Raw genomic sequence first — 19811 nt, 5'->3', positions numbered from 1 at the left:
CATCAGTGCCTCTATTCCTATACAGCTTTCAAGGAATGACCCTTCATTCTTTCACCTCCTTCTATCCTGTTGCAATATATGTCCTTTATTTGATATAGTCCTCATATAAACTTGTTTCATTCATATCATCTCTGTCTCCTATTTAATTACCATTACTACTACTATTCAGGATTTCCATGGAGTCACAAAACACATTGTGAGAAGCCCATGTGAGACAACACAAAGTCTATCATACACATTTAAGAAGTGGTATGACAAACTGTCAACTTGTCAGATAATACATTCCACAGTAAAACCATTCTCCACACAAAAAAGCCACTACTTACCCTTCTTTTTTGCAATTCCATTTCCATTCTACCATCACCTTTATGCAAAGCACTACTTACCCTCTTTCCACTTTTTTGCTAGACACTTTCAAGGAACAGATGAGTCAATGCAACTGTCAGTTCCTTAGTGCACTCTCTTAAAACACATGGGGTGAAATCTCATCCAGTACCACTTCTTTACTGACTTCCAGAATGCTTATTATTTGAAACACATTTTCCTAATTACTCCTAAAACTTCCAGCCCTCCAAATCCCTCCAGGAATAAAATCTGCTTTTCTGGGAAACATCCCAAAAAAGTGATCATTAAATAGCTCTGTTATGTAATTTGCATTTGTCACTTGACCCTGCCTTTCTTTCTCCTACTGGATACACAACAAAATACAAGGAAACCTTGCTCAACGAGATTAACTAATCCATCAATTAATGTGTGCTAAGCAAATACAATAAACAATAAGAATAATTATAATTCATCCATCAGTTAGCCTAAATCTGAAAAACAAATTACAGTATAATTTATAGTGAAAAATTTGAAGAAAAATCGTCAAAGTTAATAAAAATCAATTGCATCACCACCAAATTCCTGCCATGTACCCTCAAAGGGTGTACAGCATATGATAGTACTACATGAAAAATTTACATCATTACTAACTTCCTATCTACAATTTTCCTCCAAATCAGTCTGTTACCTGTCGAGACTCCAACATTATCAGATCTTATATTTCTATCGTCTAAGGCACGTTGTACAGTATCAATCCATCTATATCTTGGTCTTCCTCTGGGTCATTTTCCTGCCAACCTGGCAGAGAACACTTGTTTTGCTAATCTTTCCTCGCCCATTCTGTTTAAGTGATTATACCACCAGAGATTAGCTCTGGTAATGCATTCCTGGATGCTGATAATGTCAAGTTCTTTCCTAATATCCTCATTTTTAATATAATATTGCAATTGATGCCATCTGTTCAACCTCTAATCTTTCTCGGGACTCTCATATCTGCAATCTCTAGTCTTTGGTCATGTATTTTACTTCTGACCCAGCTCTCAGACCCATAAGTTAAAACTGGTTTGAACACTGACTTGCATACAGCTAATTTAGTGTTCCGACTAATTTCTCTCTTATTCCATATGAATTTATCCAATTGACTTCCTACCATACCAGCTTTGTTGATTCTGTTGTCTATTTCCATATTTAATTTACCATCTTCACTAAAAATAGAGTATAAGTAACTGAAATGTTTTACTTGTTCCACAGGTTATCCGTTCACAACACAGTTCCCATTTTCAATGATTCTGCTTATTTTCACTGTCTTTGTCTTTTTATTGCTGACCTTCATACCATAACTATTACAACAGTTATTCAATTTAGACAGGGAATCTTGCAGATTTCTAGCAGATTTATTTAGAAGTATAACGTCCGCATAAAGCAAAGAGCTGACACTAAATCTCCAATTTTGATATCATGTTTAATACCATTCTGCTTCATAATGTGATCAATATAGATAATGAATAACAGATGGGATAAGGTACATCCTTGTCTCACACTAGATTTAACATTAAACCATTTTCCTGTACTTCCTTCAATTCTAACTGTAACTTGCAACGCAAATAAAGTATTGCTTTTTATTAATATCAAGCTAAGTACTGCTTGATATAATGCCCCATTGACACCATATAACTGTAGCGTATTGAATAGCTTCTCTCTTGGCACCTTGTCATATGCCTTTTCCAGATCGACAAAACTTAAATACAGATCTTTGTTATATTCCCATGATTTTTCAACTATCTGTCGTAAAGTGAAGATCTGATCCTGACAGCCTCTATTTGGCCTGAATCCAGCTTGTTCTTCACCATGCTTTTCTTCCACAATTCTTCTCAACCGTTCCTTAAGTATACTTGCATAAACCTTACCAGGAACATGCAGTAGGGAAATACCTCTGTAATTCTCACATTCAGTTTTATTTCCCTTTTTGTATATGGGTACTATGATAGCTCTACTCCAATCATCGATAATTCCTCCCTCTGACCTGGCCTTCTGAACCATGCACTGCAGCCACTGTAAGACTTTTATACCACCATACTTCAGCATTTCTTGTCGAATATCATCATCTACTCCTGCTGCCTTTCCACATTTCAAGCCTTTGATGGCTTTTTCTACTTCAAGTATGGATATGTATTCCTGACTGTGTGCCTGTTGAGTGTTTTTTACCACTGTGCTATCACTGCTTGTTTCATTTAGCAATTTTTCGAAGTAATTACTCCGCACTTCAAGGATATCTTTTTCTCACGTTTTCATGTCAACTTTATCATCTTTAACTCCTTTTACAGCACTCTATCCTCCATTTCTAAGCTTCTTCAACAACCTCCAGAATATTTTGCCACCTTCTTGATATTTATTTTTTATGTTCTTACCAAAGTCCTCCCATGACTTTGGTTTAGCTAGTTTTACAGTGTTTAGCTTTCTTACATTTGTCTCTGTATTCTCTAAGAGCACAAGCTAACTTATTTGCCAGGAACTTTTGATATGCTTTCTTCTTTTCCTTCACTGCCACTTTAACTTCTGTGTCCACCATGGAGTTCTGATTTTTCTCTCCTTGCACACAACCTCACTACATGCTTCTCTGGCTGAATCTATCAGTGTTTTCTTCAGGGCTTGCCACTGAATCTCCAAGGTTTGGTTCCTGTTCTCAAATTCTTGCATTTTTTCTTCAATTATCTTTGTGTATTTTAGTCTACAGTTCACATCTGAGAGCTGCTCAACTTTTATTCGCTTTAAAACTTTCTTACATGTTATTCTTTTCAATATGAAATTCAATTTTATCCTGCTCAAGACTAAATAGTGATCAATTCCAATTTCAAATCCTGTGTACACTCTGGTGTCCTGCACCAGGGAGAAAACATCACTAACAACAATAACATAGACAATGAGACTTTTCTTATTTCTTGCCTCTTCTCTCTATGTGAATTTGTGCACATTTTTATGTTGGGACATGGTGTTAGTAATAACCAGTCCATGTCCTGAGCGAAATCCAACAGGTATTTGCCATTATTATTAGCTTTGCTCTTTTCTCCAAATTTTCCCAAAATATTTTTGTATGTCTGATAATCATTTCCTACTCTGCTATTTAGATCCCCAACAAGGACCAACTTTTCCTTTTTCATTGTGTCAGTTGCTTTCTCTAAAGCCTCAAAAAATTTCTCCACTTCTACCTTCTGTGGGACCATAGGCAGAAATAAGTCTCATTGTCCAGTTCCCCATTCTGAAATATCAGAATGGGGAACTGGAATTGAGTATCAAATCAAGGGGAATTGAGTATCAGGTCAAGAAGATTAGCCTCATATTTTGTATTGAATACTATGGCTACTCCTTCTTTTCCTTGATTGTTATTGCCTGAATATAACATTTTGTATTTATTGCTCAGAAAGATCTCACCAGTTTTTGTCTTTTTTGTTTCAGTCATCCCTATTATGTTGATCTGATACTTATCTAATTCCTCAGCTAGCTCCATTTCTTTGCCATTCAGGCTTTTTATGTTGATAGTCTATCTATCCCAATGGCTTTAACAGGCCTTTAAGGCCCACAACCTTCCAAGCATGCTTGGATTTCGTAACCGAAATCTTATGTTGATAGTACCGATCTTTAATTCTGGTGATGTTGAGTCGGGGTGTGTTTTCAGATTTGTTCCAGTAGCTAACTTTTCGTTGTTCGCCCTGGTTCTATGGCAAAAAACAACAAGGGCCTTGTTTAACCGGGAGACGCTGCAGCCAGCATAAAATTTTGTCATGTCGTACCATCATTTTGTATTTTGGTTTAAGCCAATAAGAACCCAATTTGGTCGGCTAAATCCCAAATTGCCAGTCCATCCTCGTTCATTCAGTATCCAGGTAGATATCCAACAGGGTGCACCACGAGAAGGTGAGGATTGGACATTAGATCAGATGCTCTGGTTGGTTCTCCGCATTCCTTTAAAGGCTATGTGAAGGTCTCCTCTCAGTTATACAGCTTTGACCCTTAAGCACCCCCGAATAGTGCTCGACTTTTTCATCTTGTCATGCAATTTGCGATAGCTGGCAATCTCTTCATCAAGATTTCAGAATCAAACAAATTTTTTTTTAGCATACGCAACGTGATTCAAAACTTGCTTAAGTTCTTTTGCAGTTAGTTTCTTAGTCATAACATTCTCTTCTTGTTCGACTCCTTATCTTCTTCTTCATATGTACGGTGATCTTCCAGTTGAAAGAGATCATTTTCGCTTAACTGTTCTGAATAGGAATTGAGCAAGTTTCTCACATCTTTATTATTCAGTTCATTAACTCCAAGTTCTTTTCAAACTGTGCTGATTTCTTCAATAATGTTAGATCTTGGATTTTGTGCACAATAAACGAACTAGGTTTGAGTTCAAAGTCGCCTTCTGCATTGCCTCCTAATAAAACCATAAGACAATCTTTAGATACTTTGTATTCTAGTTGAGATGTTTCAGATTTAGATAGGAAAGTTTTTATTGGCATGCAATTCCAAAAGAGACCAGTTTTGTCAATGCTGAATATTTGTTGATCATCATAATCACCTTCCTGAATTAGCCTTTGCAATACTTCATGAAACTAGGCAGCAGAATCTTTATCAGCACTAGCAGATTCTCCAGTTATTCTTATGTTATGCAGTCCAGCTAGATTTTTAAAACGGTCAAACCATCCTAAACTCGTAGTAAAGCTTTCACATTATTCTTGAAATTAAGTCTCCTTCAACGACCTGTAAAAATATCGAGAGCTTTTGCCAGAATATTCCTTGTACTTGTGGCAGTAGCAAATTTTCATTGTTCTTTGTATTCTTTGCTCTTATTTAATATAGTCCGAACTGTAGACTTGCTGTATCCCAGGTCTCGCACAATTCATTGTATATTACTAGCACCATTTTCATGTCTCTTAATGATCTCCAGCTTTTCCTTTAACATCATTACTTTTCTTCTCTTTTTATTACAGTTGCTTTCTTTATCAGTCGTTCTCTTTTCCATATCAGGGGTTGAATATAATAAAGCCTTATATGTATCTAAATTAGAGCAAAACGAAGGAAAAGTGATTGAGCAAGAAAACAGAGTTTGCACATGCGCTTGTGATGATAGCTTTGAGTCAACTGCCGAGTATCGACAGCCAGTGCCTGCAGCACTGCCTCTACTGGCTGCTACACTGACAAGTGCCACCGCTCACAGTGGATTGGTGATAAAAAAAATCGTGTAACATAAAAAGAATCACGTTTACTGATTAATCACTCACTTAAAGCAGAAATAGTTTCACTCAATCGCACTAACTGATTATTGTGCATATCAAATTTGCATTAAGCAAGGTTTTCCTGTAATTCCTTAGGAATCCTCTTCTAGTATTCCATTTTTGTCTTCCTTGCTATAACTAGTTACTTTCCTGACTATAGTTTTGCATTCCTCAAGCAAATGCTTTTCACTTTTCTCTTTATACTTTTTTTCCATAATCTCTTTTTTCATTTATAGTTCCTGTTTGATTTTATTAGTTATCCACTTCACACCAAATCATGCTTTCACTTGAGGAATGCAATTTGTCATTATTACTGATAAATATTTCTAAACTAGCTCCTGTGCACTACTGATATTTCTCCTTTTCAGTTGTTCAATCCACGAAATTGCCCCTAGTTGATTTCTAGGATCATTAGTCACATGTCTTATAATTCCACAAATTCCTTCCCCCATGGCACTTCTGAATGTCTATGCAGCCTCCAAGTCAAGATTACATGGCCACTCACTAACCAAGGACAACATGGACAGTTCAGTTACAATCAGATCCTCTAATGCTACGACACTGAAGTCTTGATCCCCATGTTCCCTCTACTAAATGTTACCTTAGACATTTGGCACGTAAAAATTCCAGAAATTCCATTCCATTACTGCTATACATTATTTCCTCTGCCCGATTTAAAATCCCGGAAAATGAACATTGTTTTGCACTTGCTAAACTTATCTGCCTAAATATTTTCTACACATCATCCTCTGTGTTTTCTGAACTATAGCATTCCACTATAGTGAATTGCAGCCAAAAGGATTAGGGGGTAGGCAGGAGGGTGGCTGCTCATTTGAATAAGTCTGGTGTGAGATTAAGGCCAGTAAGACAAAAGATATAGCTGGTTGTTGCTATAGGCCAGGGAGTTCCACAAGATGATCTCGAAGACATGCATCGCCAAATTAGTACTATGAGTACAGATTGAGTGATTACTATGGGGAATTTCAACTATGGAAATATAGACTGGAAGGAAGAAGTATCACTTGGGAGGAAGGAAATAGAATTTATACACCTACTAAGAGATAATTAATTAAGGTAGCACGTAATGGAGGAGACTAGGGGTGAACATGATCATAGAATCAGAAAAGCTTTTCATAACTAAGGTGACCATCCAGTATAACTTTGGAAATTATAATACATGAAGAATATTCTGTCAAGAAGGGGTATATGTGGAACTACAAGGCAGATGATTATGACAAGCTTAGGAAGAAGCTTAAATCTGTGCCATAGCATAAAACACTGCAGGGTAAAGATGTCAATAGTGCATGGGATATAGTTAAGGGTCATCTAGAGAAAGCAATATTAAATTGTATACCTAAGGGAAGGAGGGATAATCAGATAGGAGTTAGATAGATGAGTAATATCATTAAGCATGAGCTGTAGAAGAAAATGCTGTGGAGGGTATATAAAGAGAAGTGTGACCAATAAACTCATGAACAGTACAAGGCATAGGCAAGAAAGATGACCAGCATGGCAAGGAAGGCAAAATCAGATTATAAGAAGAATCTAGTCAAGCAGGCCAAAGGAAATCCTAAAGAGTTCTTTCGTCATGTGACATGTAAGAGGAAGAATGACTATGGAAGATTAACCTTAATGAGGGATGATGGTCACAAGGGAACAGAAGGATATAAAATGGTTTAATTACTGAGTGAATACTTTGCAAGAGTATATCATACTAATGAGGTTACTGCTTGAGTATGTGACAGGCACTGATGTAGGAATAGAAGTGGATGAATTGGAGGTTCTTAGGATATTGCAGAATCTCAATGTAATACAACTGTAAGATTAGATGGGATATCAGCTAGGATTTTGCAAGAATATGCAAGGGAACTGGCAATGCCTCTGACTAGGCTCTTTAAGTCTCAGCTCTGGCAGAGTTCCAAGGGAGTGGAAAGAGAGCAAAATAATTCCTTGCATAAGGGAGATTCTAAAACTGCAGTAGCAAATTATAGACCAATCAGTATCTCAGGGTGGTGGTAAGAGTATTAGAAAAGTTGGTCAAAAAGAGAATTCAAGAATGGGTAAGATAAAAATATGATACTGTATGAGGGTCAACATGGCTTTGTGAAGGGTCAGGTATGCCTTAGTAATTAACGAAGTTTTTATAATATAGTAACAGCTGAGTTGGATAAAGGAAATGGCTACACAATGATTTTGCAATTGTATCTGACAGAATACTGCATGGAACTGTTACACAAATTAGAACAAATAGGGATGGACATGACACTGGTTAAGTGGATAAGAGGGTAGATACTGGACAGATATCAAAAAGTGGTATATGGAGGAGCAGAATCGAGGCAAAAACAGGTGACTAGTGGTGTGCCGCAAGGTTCAGTGCTGGGACCATTGCTGCTGATCTTGTATGGAAGTCCTTTCCATCACATGCTTCTTAAGGTGGTTATCTGTGAGAAACTCACATGGCTGCCTTCGACATTTCAAAGGCATGTGATCGGGTTTTGCACAGGGACTTGCTCACCAAATTGCCATCCTATGGTCTGTCTTCCCAAAATCTGCAACTGGATTACCAACTTTCTCACTGCTCGCTTGCTATGTCTCATGGTGAATGGCTTGCTCTCCTCAGATTTCCACACTAATGCAGGAGTACCTCAGGGTTCTGTTCTTTCACCCACTCTCTTCCTCTTGTATATAAATGACCTGCTCTCACAGACTTCCAATCCTATCCATAGCTTTGCTGACGACAGTACACTCCATTCCTCCTTTTCATTCGACAAACCTGGTTAGTGCTCAAGTATTAGAATCTTGAAGAATTCAGATCTCCTAGCTATATCCCAGTGGGGCAAGGACAACCTTGTAAACTTCATTGCCACCAAAACTCAGTTCTGTCTGGTCTCTTGCAAGAAAGAGCTCGCATGCCTTCCCATTACCTTCAGTAATACTGAGATATCCAAACACAATCAGATTTCTCTTCTTGGACTGATTTGCATCTCCAATCTTTCCTGGCACAACCATATTTCAACTTTAGCTTCTGCAGCCATCAAAAAACTTGGTGTACTTTTTTGCACAAGACACAAGACTACATCACACCTTCACAGATGCTAACTATACAAAGCCGAAATCTGCCCAGCCATGGAATATTGCTCCCCTATTTGGGGTGATGCACCAAAATCCTCTCTAAAATTGCTTGATTCTATCAAGAAGAGGGCAATCTGGCTAATTAATGATCTCTCTCTCAAACACACATTTCAATCCCGCTCTCATAATGTTAGTTTCAGCCTTCTACAGATACTTTCATGGACAGTACTCTGCTGAATTGGCCACTATTATTCCTCCAATCTCCTTTAAATTCATTAAAACAAGAGCCACTGCTAACCAACACCCTTTTACAGTCCATCTTAAAACTCACCGAACCAACTTCACTGCCTCCTCTTTTATTTCATCTATTTCTGTCCTTTGGAACAGTCTCTCCCACTCTGCATTCCCCAAAGATTACAACCCTCAGCTGTTTAAGAAAAGTGTGATCAGACTCCTCCTTCCTTCTATTCCTCTTGCCCACACATGGCACTAGTGTGCTACAGGTCTTGTGGCCTTTCGTGTGTAAACTAGATAAAAAAAATAATAATAATAAATTCTCCACTCTCCAGTATATTCCCTTTGCTGAAATTATCCTCTATGACAGTCCTGTCTGTGCTATTCATAAGCTTTATCTGCCTATGCAATTCACAGTCAGTCCACTTGAGATGATCCTGGTCTTGTAGCAGCACTCAAATGTGAATATATTATCCTGTTAACCACCGACTTACACCAAACAGCCTCGAACCCATTTCCTATTATTCATATTTCCTCCACCACTGGAGATTTCCACATTAGTTGAATTTAATTCCTCTGCAATCATAAGAGAATGAGTTCCCTGAATAAACTGAACCTATTATATTCAATCCCTGTAACAATATTCACCTGTTAGCCAGGTCTCATGTTTCTGGTATTGGTGCATACATAATGAAAGCCAACTTTCAGGTGGATGAGGTGAATTTTGAATCAAATTCTTCCCTTTATTACTTCCATAGTTTATACTTTTCTTTGTTGATAAAAGTAATCCTGCATTTCATCACAATCAAACTCTTTCACTTTGTCATTACTCTTCTACAGACACTTTTGTGGACAGTGCTCTGCTGAATTAGCCACTATTATTCCTCCACTCTTCTCTAAAGTGTCACTGCTGACCAACATCCTTTTACAGTCCATCTTAAAACTTATTTTTAAAACTATATATATTTTAAAACTTAAATGCCCACCATTTCTACCACTTAATGTAATGCACACTTCTCCAAGCAACTAATGCCAAACTATTCAAATGCAACCCATCTTATTTGTTTCCTCATTTGAATTTTCACTTACTTTCAACATTCTACACCTCTTCAATCTACCTAATTATTACATATTTCTGGAAGATTCCAGTGCTACTATCTCCTGTTTTCAAACTATATAATATTTTATTTATTGGTAAATTCGTATTTACTAATATATACAATCCACACACACACTCTACATGGAATGAAAATTTTCAAGTTCAACTCAAAGAACTCCCTGTGCCATATACCTCTCTCACCCAAATACATCACATGCACTTTATCAATATGTATAACTTATAAAATAAGTTATACATATTGACTATGCACACTATATACTTTGTGTGCATAGTTGGCACTATGCACACAAAGCACTCAATTATTAAGTAATAAAGAAAGACTCAAACAATGTTAATTATTATTAAAAACTTATCTTAAGAGCAGCAAAAATAAATGTGTCACAAACAATGCCAATATAACTCTCAGTTTCTTCCTTTCTTATTCTACTTTCTGTTAACTGTCAATACTTTCCCATGATAACTATCAACAGAACCAATAACAGTCATACACTCGAGTTCCTTACATAACATTTTTAAAGCTCAGACTAAACAGTTTCAATGCATTCAGTAATTTGAATGACAGCTTGTTTAATACATATACACATAGTCCTCGACTTACGATGGCCAAAAATTATTATTAAAAATTCTCTACTTTAACTTTGCTGACAGCATTTACATACATATATCACATTACTTTTGTATACACATTGGAGCGTTGCCATTAGTCAATAAGCAAAGCCTATCACCAATAAGCAATAGCTGCTGCCATGATTCACCCATTTCTAACTTATCGCAGCCTTTGGCAGGTTAGTTGCTAATCAGCAATCGAAGTGTTCGTTTCTCTCATTGCAATTTTTGTATCTCTTCGTAAGCCTATCATGTCCAGTAACAGAAGTAATACTACTGATGAAAATTCCAACATAAAAAAAGAAGGCAAGGAAAGCTTTAAGTTTAGATGTTAAAATGAAGGTGATTAAATAGGACATAGGACAAAGGAAAGAAAGTCGGGGAAATACCACAAGAAGAAAAAATATCGAATTCAACTGCTTCAACAATTATAAAAGATAAATCAAGAATAATGGCGGCAGCTAAAGGGGCAGTTAATATGAAATGTACAATTTTAACGAAAAAAATAGAAAGGCAAATTCATGAAATGGAGAAGCTTTTAATGATATGGATAGATGACCAAATCAACAAGAACATTACTCTCCATTTGTTTACAATTCAAACAAAAGCATTCATGCAATGGCAATCAAGGAAAAGAAGGAGTAGCCATAGTATTCAACACTAAATACAAGGGCTGAACTTCTTGAATGGCAGGCAGTCTCAAGTACAGTGATGTGGGCAAATATGAGAATGGGGAACTGGGCAATGAGACTTATTTGTGCCTATGGTCCCACAGAAGATTCTACTAAAGGTAGAAGTCGAGGAATTTTTTGAGGCTTTAGAGAAAATAGCTGACACAATAAAAAAGGAAAAGTTGGTTCTTGTTGAGGATCTAAATAGCAGAGTAGGAAATAACTGTCAGACATATTCAATCAGATAAAATTGAATTTCATATTGAAAAGAATAACATGTAAGAAAGTTTTAAAGATAATAAAAGTTGAGCAGCTCTCAGATGTGAACTGTAAACTAAAATACACAAATATTATTCAAAAAAAAAATGAAAGAGTTTGAGAGGAGGAACCAAACCTTGGAGATTCAGTGGCAAGCCCTGAAGAAAACACCGCTTGATTCAGCCAGAGAGGCATGTAGTGAGGTATGCAAGGATAGAAAAATCAGAACTCCTTGGTGGACATAGGAAGTTAAAGAGGCAGTGAAGGAAAAGAACAAAGCATATCAAAAGTTCCTGGCAAATAAGTCAGCTTGTGCTCTTAGAGAATAAGAGACAAATGTAAGAAAGCTAAACACTGTGTAAAACTGGCTAAGCAAAAGTCATGTCAGGACTTAAGCAAGAACATAGAAAAGAAATATCAAGAAGTGCAAGATGTTCTGGAGGTTGTTGAATAATCTCAGAAATTGAAGAAAGAGTGCTGTAAAAGGAATTAGAGATGATAAAGGTGACATGAAAACAGGAGAAAAAGATATCCTTGAAGTATGGGGTAATTACTTTGAAAAACTGCTAAATGAAACAAGCAGTGATTGCACAGCAGTAAAAAACACTCAACAGGCATACAGTCAGGAATACATATCCATACTTGAAGTAGAAAAAGGAATCAAAAGCCTGAAATGTAGAATGGCAGCAGGAGTAGATGATATTCGACCAGAAATGCTGAAGTATGGAGGTATAAAAGTCTTACAGTGGCTGCACTGCATAGTTCAGAAGGCCAAGGACAGAGGGAGGAATTATCGATGATTGGAGTAGAGCTCTCATAGTACCCATATATAAAAAGGTAAATAAAACTGAATGTGAGAATTACAGAGGCATTTCATGACTGAGTGTTCCTGGTAATATATATATATATATATATGCAAGTACACTTGAGAAACATTTGAGAAGGATTGTGGAAGGGAAGCTTGGTGAAAACAAGCTGGATTCAGGGCAAATAGAGGCTGTCAGGATTAGATTTACACTTTACGACAGATCAGTGCCGTAGCTAGAGCTTTTGTCGCACCTCTCAATAAACATCAAAAATACACAAAAAGTCAAACGACATATAGGAAAATAAATAAAAGACATTATAGGGAAATAAAATACGTATGTTTATTTTTGAAGTAAAACTTTAATTCCAACACTCTAAAATGTTATTTTTCTTGCTTTTCCGTTAGCAAAATCATAGATGACACTGTCAAAGTCTATTTCATCACTCAGTTGATGTTCTATAGACAGTATGGCAAGATTTCTTAAATGCAAAGTGCTGCCAGGGGCAGATCCCCCCCCCCCCCTAGCTAAGGCCCTGTGACAGATAGTTGAGAAATCATGGGAATATAACAAAGATCTGTATTTAAGCTTTGTAGATCTGGAAAAGGCATATGACAAGGTGCCAAGAGAGAGGCTATTCCAAACACTACAGTTTTATGATGTTAATGAGGCATTATATCAAGCAATACTTAGTCTCTATTTCAGTTGTAAGTCAGCAGTTAGAATTGAAGGAATTACAGGAAGATGGTTTAATGTTAAATCTGGTGTCAGACAAAGATGTACATTATCTATATGGATCACATTATGAAGGAAAGTAGTATTAAACCTGATATCAAAATTGGAGGTGTTGATCTCAGCTCTTTGCTTTATGTGGATGATGTTATACTTCTAAATAATTCTGCTATACATCTACAAGATTCCCTGACTAAATTGAATAACTGTTGTAATAGATATGGTGTGAAGGTCAGCATTCAAAAGAGAAAGATAATGAAAATAGGCAGAAACATAGAAAATATCAACTGCATTGTGAATGGAGAACCTATAGAACAAGTAAAACACTTCATCTACTTAGGTACGATTTTTAGTGAAGATGGTAAGTTAAATATGGAAATAGACAACAGAATCGACAAAGCTGGTATGGTAGAAAGTCAACTGAATAAATTTATATGGAATAAGAAAGAAATTAGCCAAAACACTAAATTAGCTGTATACAAGACAGTGTTTAAACCAATTTTAACTTATGGCTCTGAGAGCTGGGTTAGAAGTAAAATATTTGACCAAAGACTAGAGACAACAGATATGAGAGTCCTGAGAAATATTAGGGGCATGAACAGATGACATCAATGTCAATATTATATTAAAAACGAGGATATTAGGACAGAACTTGATATTGTCAGCATCCAGGAATGCATTAGCAGAACTAATCTCAGGTAGTATGGTCACTTAAGCAGAATGGGAGAGGAAAGATTAGTAAAACAAGTATTCTCTGCCAGGTTGGTAGGAAAAAGACCCAAAGGAAGACCAAGAATTAGGTGGATTGATACAGTAAGACGTGCCTTAGAAGACAGAAATATAAGACCTGATAATATTGGAGTCTTGACATTTAACAGACTGATTTGGAGGAAAATTGTAGATATGAAGTGAGTAAATGATGAAAATTTTTCATGTACATCGTACACCCCTTGAGGGTATACATATCAGGAATTTGATGATGACGACAAAAGCACACAGCCTATTTGACAATTTAAGGAAAAAACAACAAGATAAATACGGCGAGCATACATTTAATGCTAGTAAAGTTTGGTTTAATCGATTGAAAAGTCGATTTAACTTACATAACATGTGAATAACAGGAGACGCTGCTAGTTCTGATTTTGAAACTGCCAAAATTTCCAAGAAAAATCTGAAATAAACACATATCAAAAATGGTGAATTTTCGATATGTATTTTTTTCTTAAATTTTTCTTTCTTAATTTTGTATTTATGTAGTTATATGTATATATGCTAATAAATAATTTATAAATGTTTATGTAAGTTTATACATTTTTAACTATTTTTAAGTTTTAAGTTAAATAGAAACCTAATTTATGAAAATATTATAACAGAAATTAAACAAATCAAGAATTAACAAAATTCCTCGACTTATGTCAGAATCGACTTACGACTAAGATGTTGGAACATAACTCCATAGTAAGTCTAGGACTACCTGTATTTAATTTGAACAAAAATAAACTTAAGAATTTTACATTTTTATACCAATTACACATTTCTAATGCAAAAAGTCTGTGCAAAGTATCATATATATGCAAGGCGGTGTAAGCAGCAATTTCATATCACCTTAACAAGCAAAACAAACAGAAAAAAATAAAAAATAAAAAAATAAAATAGGATTTCCTTTGTTCAGTTTTAAAAACAGAATTACTCATTACTAAAATAAATTTCATTTAAAACATTTTTAGCACGTAAACTGCTGCAAAATTTCTTTTGAAATATTAATGTAGCATAATATCATTTTGTTAATGGAGGTAATGCGGTGTAACATGGAGGTTGAAAGGAAGACATATTTAGTTGGATGTTGCTATAGGACTGGGAACGTGGAGGATGGTAATGAAGAAATGCATAAACAACATATGTTTATGCATTTATTATAAACATATGTTTTCAACCTACACAACCTACCTTTACTAGTAGATACATTCATCAAAAGTCTGCTCATCACACCTCTCAAAAAACTGGTTTTATCAAGTCTTTAATTAATAGAGCATATAAAGTGTGCTCCTCTCCCTAAAGCTTACAACAAGAACTTTTCATTGTTAAAACGTTAATGGAATTTAATGGTTACAGCCTTAATCAAATCCAGCAGATAATTGACTGCTATGTTCCAACACCTCAGGATTTTTCAACAGACTGCAGGGTTCCAATCCCTTAGTATTTGTGGCATCTCAGAACCGATTGGCAGAATTTTGAAGAAGTATCATCTCATTCCCACATATTTTCCTATCAACAAAATTTCTCACCTATTGCCATCTACAAAAGACAAACACCTCTATCATTAGCTTGTGTTTACCAGATACCGTGTGAATGTAATTTAACATACTTTGGACAAACAGGCTGTTCTGTTGAAAAAAGAATGAATGAACATCAATATTATATTGAATACATGAAATCTCAAAAGTCTGGTCTGGCACAACATAGTATATTGACACTAAACACAATATCCAATAGGATAAAGCTAGTCTTCTCCATAGATGCAAGTTTAAATACGAACACCTCTTCAAAGAACGTTGCAAAGCCCTTTTACCCGAGCCAAATCTGAATTGAAATCATTGTCTCTCTCTCCTAAAAGTTTGGGACATTCTTATCTTATGTAACCATCAAAGAAATAGTTTTTAAGAATCATTTAACAATATTTTATTAATATCAATTTCTAGTACGAGGCAACAGTTTTTTTTATTGGTAATACACTGACTGTTATGTACTTTGTGTTCCATTCATTTGAACTGCTTGTTGTCTACACTGATGATGTACTGTTAATTTCAGAATGAAATATTTGTACCTTTATTTCATTAAAGTTAATTACTGTGGTTATCGTGTAATTTATTATTCATACTATTATTTCGAATTCAGTTATTTACTAGGCCTTTCAATGACAACATAATCCAGCAATTAATGAAAAAACACTGCAAAGAATTCTCATCCACATTTGGCCTGAACAAAACAAAGAATATGTTTGTTTTTTATATTAATTTCATTGGGCTACTAAGAAAACTGCAATAGCATATGTAATGAAATGTGACAAAACAGAAGAATGAAGAATTAAGCATTACAGTTTAAGCTATATTATAATGACTAATTTTAGCACTCTTCTTGCACCCTGCTGTATTTTACTTTCTTCTGATAATGGTAATCAGATTAAGAACCGAGGCTACCAAAACAGAGAATCTTAAAATTTCAGATGTGTGATTCTAATTGTAAAAACGTATTATTATGGACAACTGCAGAAGAATACATATTTTACAAATAATAGCTCTCACTGCCTGCATAACATTGCTGAAAGTAAAGATATATAGATACTAATTAAATAATAGATTGTAGAGTTAACACCAAACACACATCTTACCTATTTATTGTGTCCAGATAGGGACAATTTCTGCTCTTGTTAAGGGATGGATTTGGTAATGCTCCTGAAAGATACAAAAATTTTCATATCAAGGAAGGATAATACTATACACAAATTATTAATAAGATACAAGAGTAAATCAAGGAAGGATAATGCTATACACAAATTATTAATAAGATACAAGAGTAAATCAAAACGTTTTTGCCCACTTTGCTCATTACAGTTATAAAAATTTAGAATGTAGAAATGAAAGATGAATCAATAATATTTTTCAACGGTTAACTCATCCAAAAATGATATGCAGTGTCAAACACTGGTACAGCATTTCACCAGCACATTTCTCCTGTCTGTGACTATGATAAAGAACTAATGAAATATGTTGTGTACAATTTTTGTGCTCCTAATAAGCAATTTATTAGAATATGGCCTTAGTACATAGAAGAAAGGTCTGACATGCCAAACAATAAATCTGAGATGCAAGTAGTGCAACATTAAAAGATTTAAAACGATTTGGTCAGCTGACAATATGCTTTTGAGACAGCAAGGAAAATTCTACAGCTGAAGACAATACTGCCAAATTGTAATGTAACAATGTTTCCAAACTATTATTCAAATTATTATTATTATTTTGGGCTACTCCAGGGAGTCCTTAGACTCATCAAGGGAGGCCCTAAACATGTCCACACAACTATTCGACATTCTCACAGTATCTATCATACCTTGCCTTGAACTCGCTCACTGTCATAGCACCCACAACAGACTCTGGCAGCTTATTCCACTCATTTACCACTCTAAAAGTAAAGAACCCAGCTCTAACACCCCTGCGAACCACACTCTTGCCCAGCTTCCATAGGTGTCCCCTAGTTCTCCCACCACCAGTCCTGATCTCAAAAATATCCTCTGAATTAATCCTATAGAATCCTTTTAGCAATTTGAATGTCTCAATCATATCTCCCCTCTTCCACCTATCAACTAGTTTCTGCAACCCACAAATCTTCAACCTGTTCTCCTATGGTTCATTCCATAGACCTGCTATCATCTTAATCACTCGCCTCTAGATCCTCTCCACCTCCTCCCCATCAAGAAGAAACCGAGGTGACCAAATCTGGGCACAGTAGTCGAGATGAGGTCTTATCAGGGCTCGGTACAGAGGTACGATAACTTGCTTGTCTCTGCTCATCAAGGTATTTTTCAACAACCAAGTGAGTTGATGAGCTGATTTAGCTACTTTTGCAATGTGCCCCCTAAACTTCATCTCCCTATCCACCAACACTCCCAAGTCCCTGGCCTCATCAATCTCTTGGAGTACAGTTCCACCAATGTGGTATACTGCTGCTAATCTTTTCACCCCAAAATGCATAACCTTACATTTTGTCACATTAAATTGACATCCATTCTCCTTAGCCCAGAACTCCAATCTATCTAAGTCATCCTGCAAGACTTTGACATCTTCTGCATTCACTATCGCCCTACCCAACTTTGCATCATCAGCGAACAAATGAACTGTTCCACTTAGATCCTTCCCTATATCGTTAATGAACAAATTAAACAGCAGTGGTCCAAGAACAGAACCCTGCGGCACACCACTAGTCACAGGCCGTCTTTTGGATTCTACTCCTGAATAAACTACTCTTTGATATCTCTCCATCAACCACCCACCTATCCATCTCACCAACCCTATATCCATTCCCATATGAAACACATACACCCAGATCTGTTGTAATCTGAAGTGTTTCTGCTTCACAGCAACAAATATAACCAAATGATGACTATCCATAACCAGAGTGACAAATAATGAATTTCTTCACTATCTCCCTGCCTGCTAAAGTATGGAATATCTACTTATAAATGCCATTTAATGATGCTCTTCTGATAGGTGAGTGAACAAGTGAAAGAACATGTAAAATGCCATAAATAAATATACCACCAGGAAAAAAAATATGAAAGGAAGGAGTTCCATCTTTTTTGTATATTATAAAATGTTCATAATACTACAATAACATTGCACAATAATAAAAAAAATAAATAAATAAATGAAGACAGACTAAGAGAAATATGAATTCATGATTGCTTTTTTTTTTTTTTAGAATGTTCCATTCTGCTGACAAAGTGTCAACACTTTCCACATATCAAGCTGTTCCATCTTTTTGCTTTATATATTTCTTTCTTAATCCTCCTCTTTTTACCTTTACGGTGTCGAAGTTTTTCTTCTTGCAACTGCAACTCAAGGATAAGGAGGTTAGCCTCATGCATTCTATGTTCTTCAGATCCATCTGTTCATGGGGCAAGTTTGTCTGTTCTGAGGGACAAAAAACACAAGTTTCCAGGTGAAAAAAAAAACCCTACCTTTATATGAGACTGTTTAACTTACCTTTCATTGAAAGAGACCAGATAAAGGTTCCTCACATCACTGATGGGAATCGAACCCAGGTCTTTCCAACCAAAGGGCTTTGTCTATAAACGACTGAGCTACGGAGGCTCTTTTTTTATATATGACAAAGCAAATTTAACAAACAAATTGATGAAATAGTCGTGATTTAACTATTCCTACTGCAAAGTATTTTACAAAATGCTTCAAAAGATTTTATCCTTGGCTTCCCAGAAATTTACCATATGTGAACAGCACCTTTGCAATACGTCCAGATTACAAAAGAACTTGAGTAGTTAGTACTTTCTAGGTTATATTAATAACAAATTGTCCTTAACCGTCAGATGCTGGATTGGTTTGCATTCATCTTGAATGTCTACAGATAAAGAACAGACAACAGGAGTATATTTATAAATAGAGTGTTAATAATGCTATTAATTTCATTAATGTATTTCATGGACCGAAGTTAAGAGTTGTGTTGAATAGCAATAGGAAGGACAGAAAAGTAACAGTTCAAGAATGGAAAGTGCTTAGAATATTAAATAATCTTGATGTTAATAAGATTATTTAATATCTTATTAACATCTGGAACTGGATGCGACATCACCACGTACTTATTACGGAACATTTGAAAGAGCTGGCAGCGCCCTTGCCTTGGTTGTTCAAAAGAAGTCTAGGAATAGGAACAATCTCAGAAAGGTAGGAAGAAGTTATAATAGTGCTACATAAGGGAGATTCCAAGGTCAGTAGTGTCCATCTATAGGCTGGTATGTATATCAGATTTAATGGTGAAAGTCTTAGACATGTTACTTGGGTTTGTTTAAGGAGAGGTAATGCTTTAGTAACTTGGTTAGATTTTATAATAAGCTGACCAATATACTGTACAGAAGAGATGATTACACAGCAATTTATCTGAGACTGAGCAAGAAGAGAATGGACAGTCATTTTGCAGCTTGGTTACAGGGATGGTT

General features: G+C 35.8%; 1 protein-coding gene across 1 annotated transcript in view; it reads right to left on the bottom strand.

The window, feature by feature from the left end:
* Positions 1–19811, bottom strand: part of Usp39 (ubiquitin specific protease 39) — a 407046-nt gene that overhangs the window by 349534 nt on the left and 37701 nt on the right. Inside the window, exon 2 of the mRNA XM_090396479.1 lies at positions 16473–16536. Coding sequence (XP_090252605.1) covers positions 16473–16536 — 64 coding nt within the window. The remainder of the gene's footprint in view (positions 1–16472; positions 16537–19811) is intronic.

Source organism: Typopeltis vanoorti, chromosome 8 (genome assembly GCF_054136105.1).
Source record: "Typopeltis vanoorti isolate ZY-2024b chromosome 8, IOZ_Tvanoo_1.0, whole genome shotgun sequence".
In the NCBI taxonomy this organism is placed as follows: Eukaryota; Metazoa; Arthropoda; class Arachnida; order Uropygi; family Thelyphonidae; genus Typopeltis; species Typopeltis vanoorti.
The sequence above is the reverse complement of the archived record's forward strand: the minus strand, read 5'-3'. Positions and strand labels throughout refer to the sequence as shown.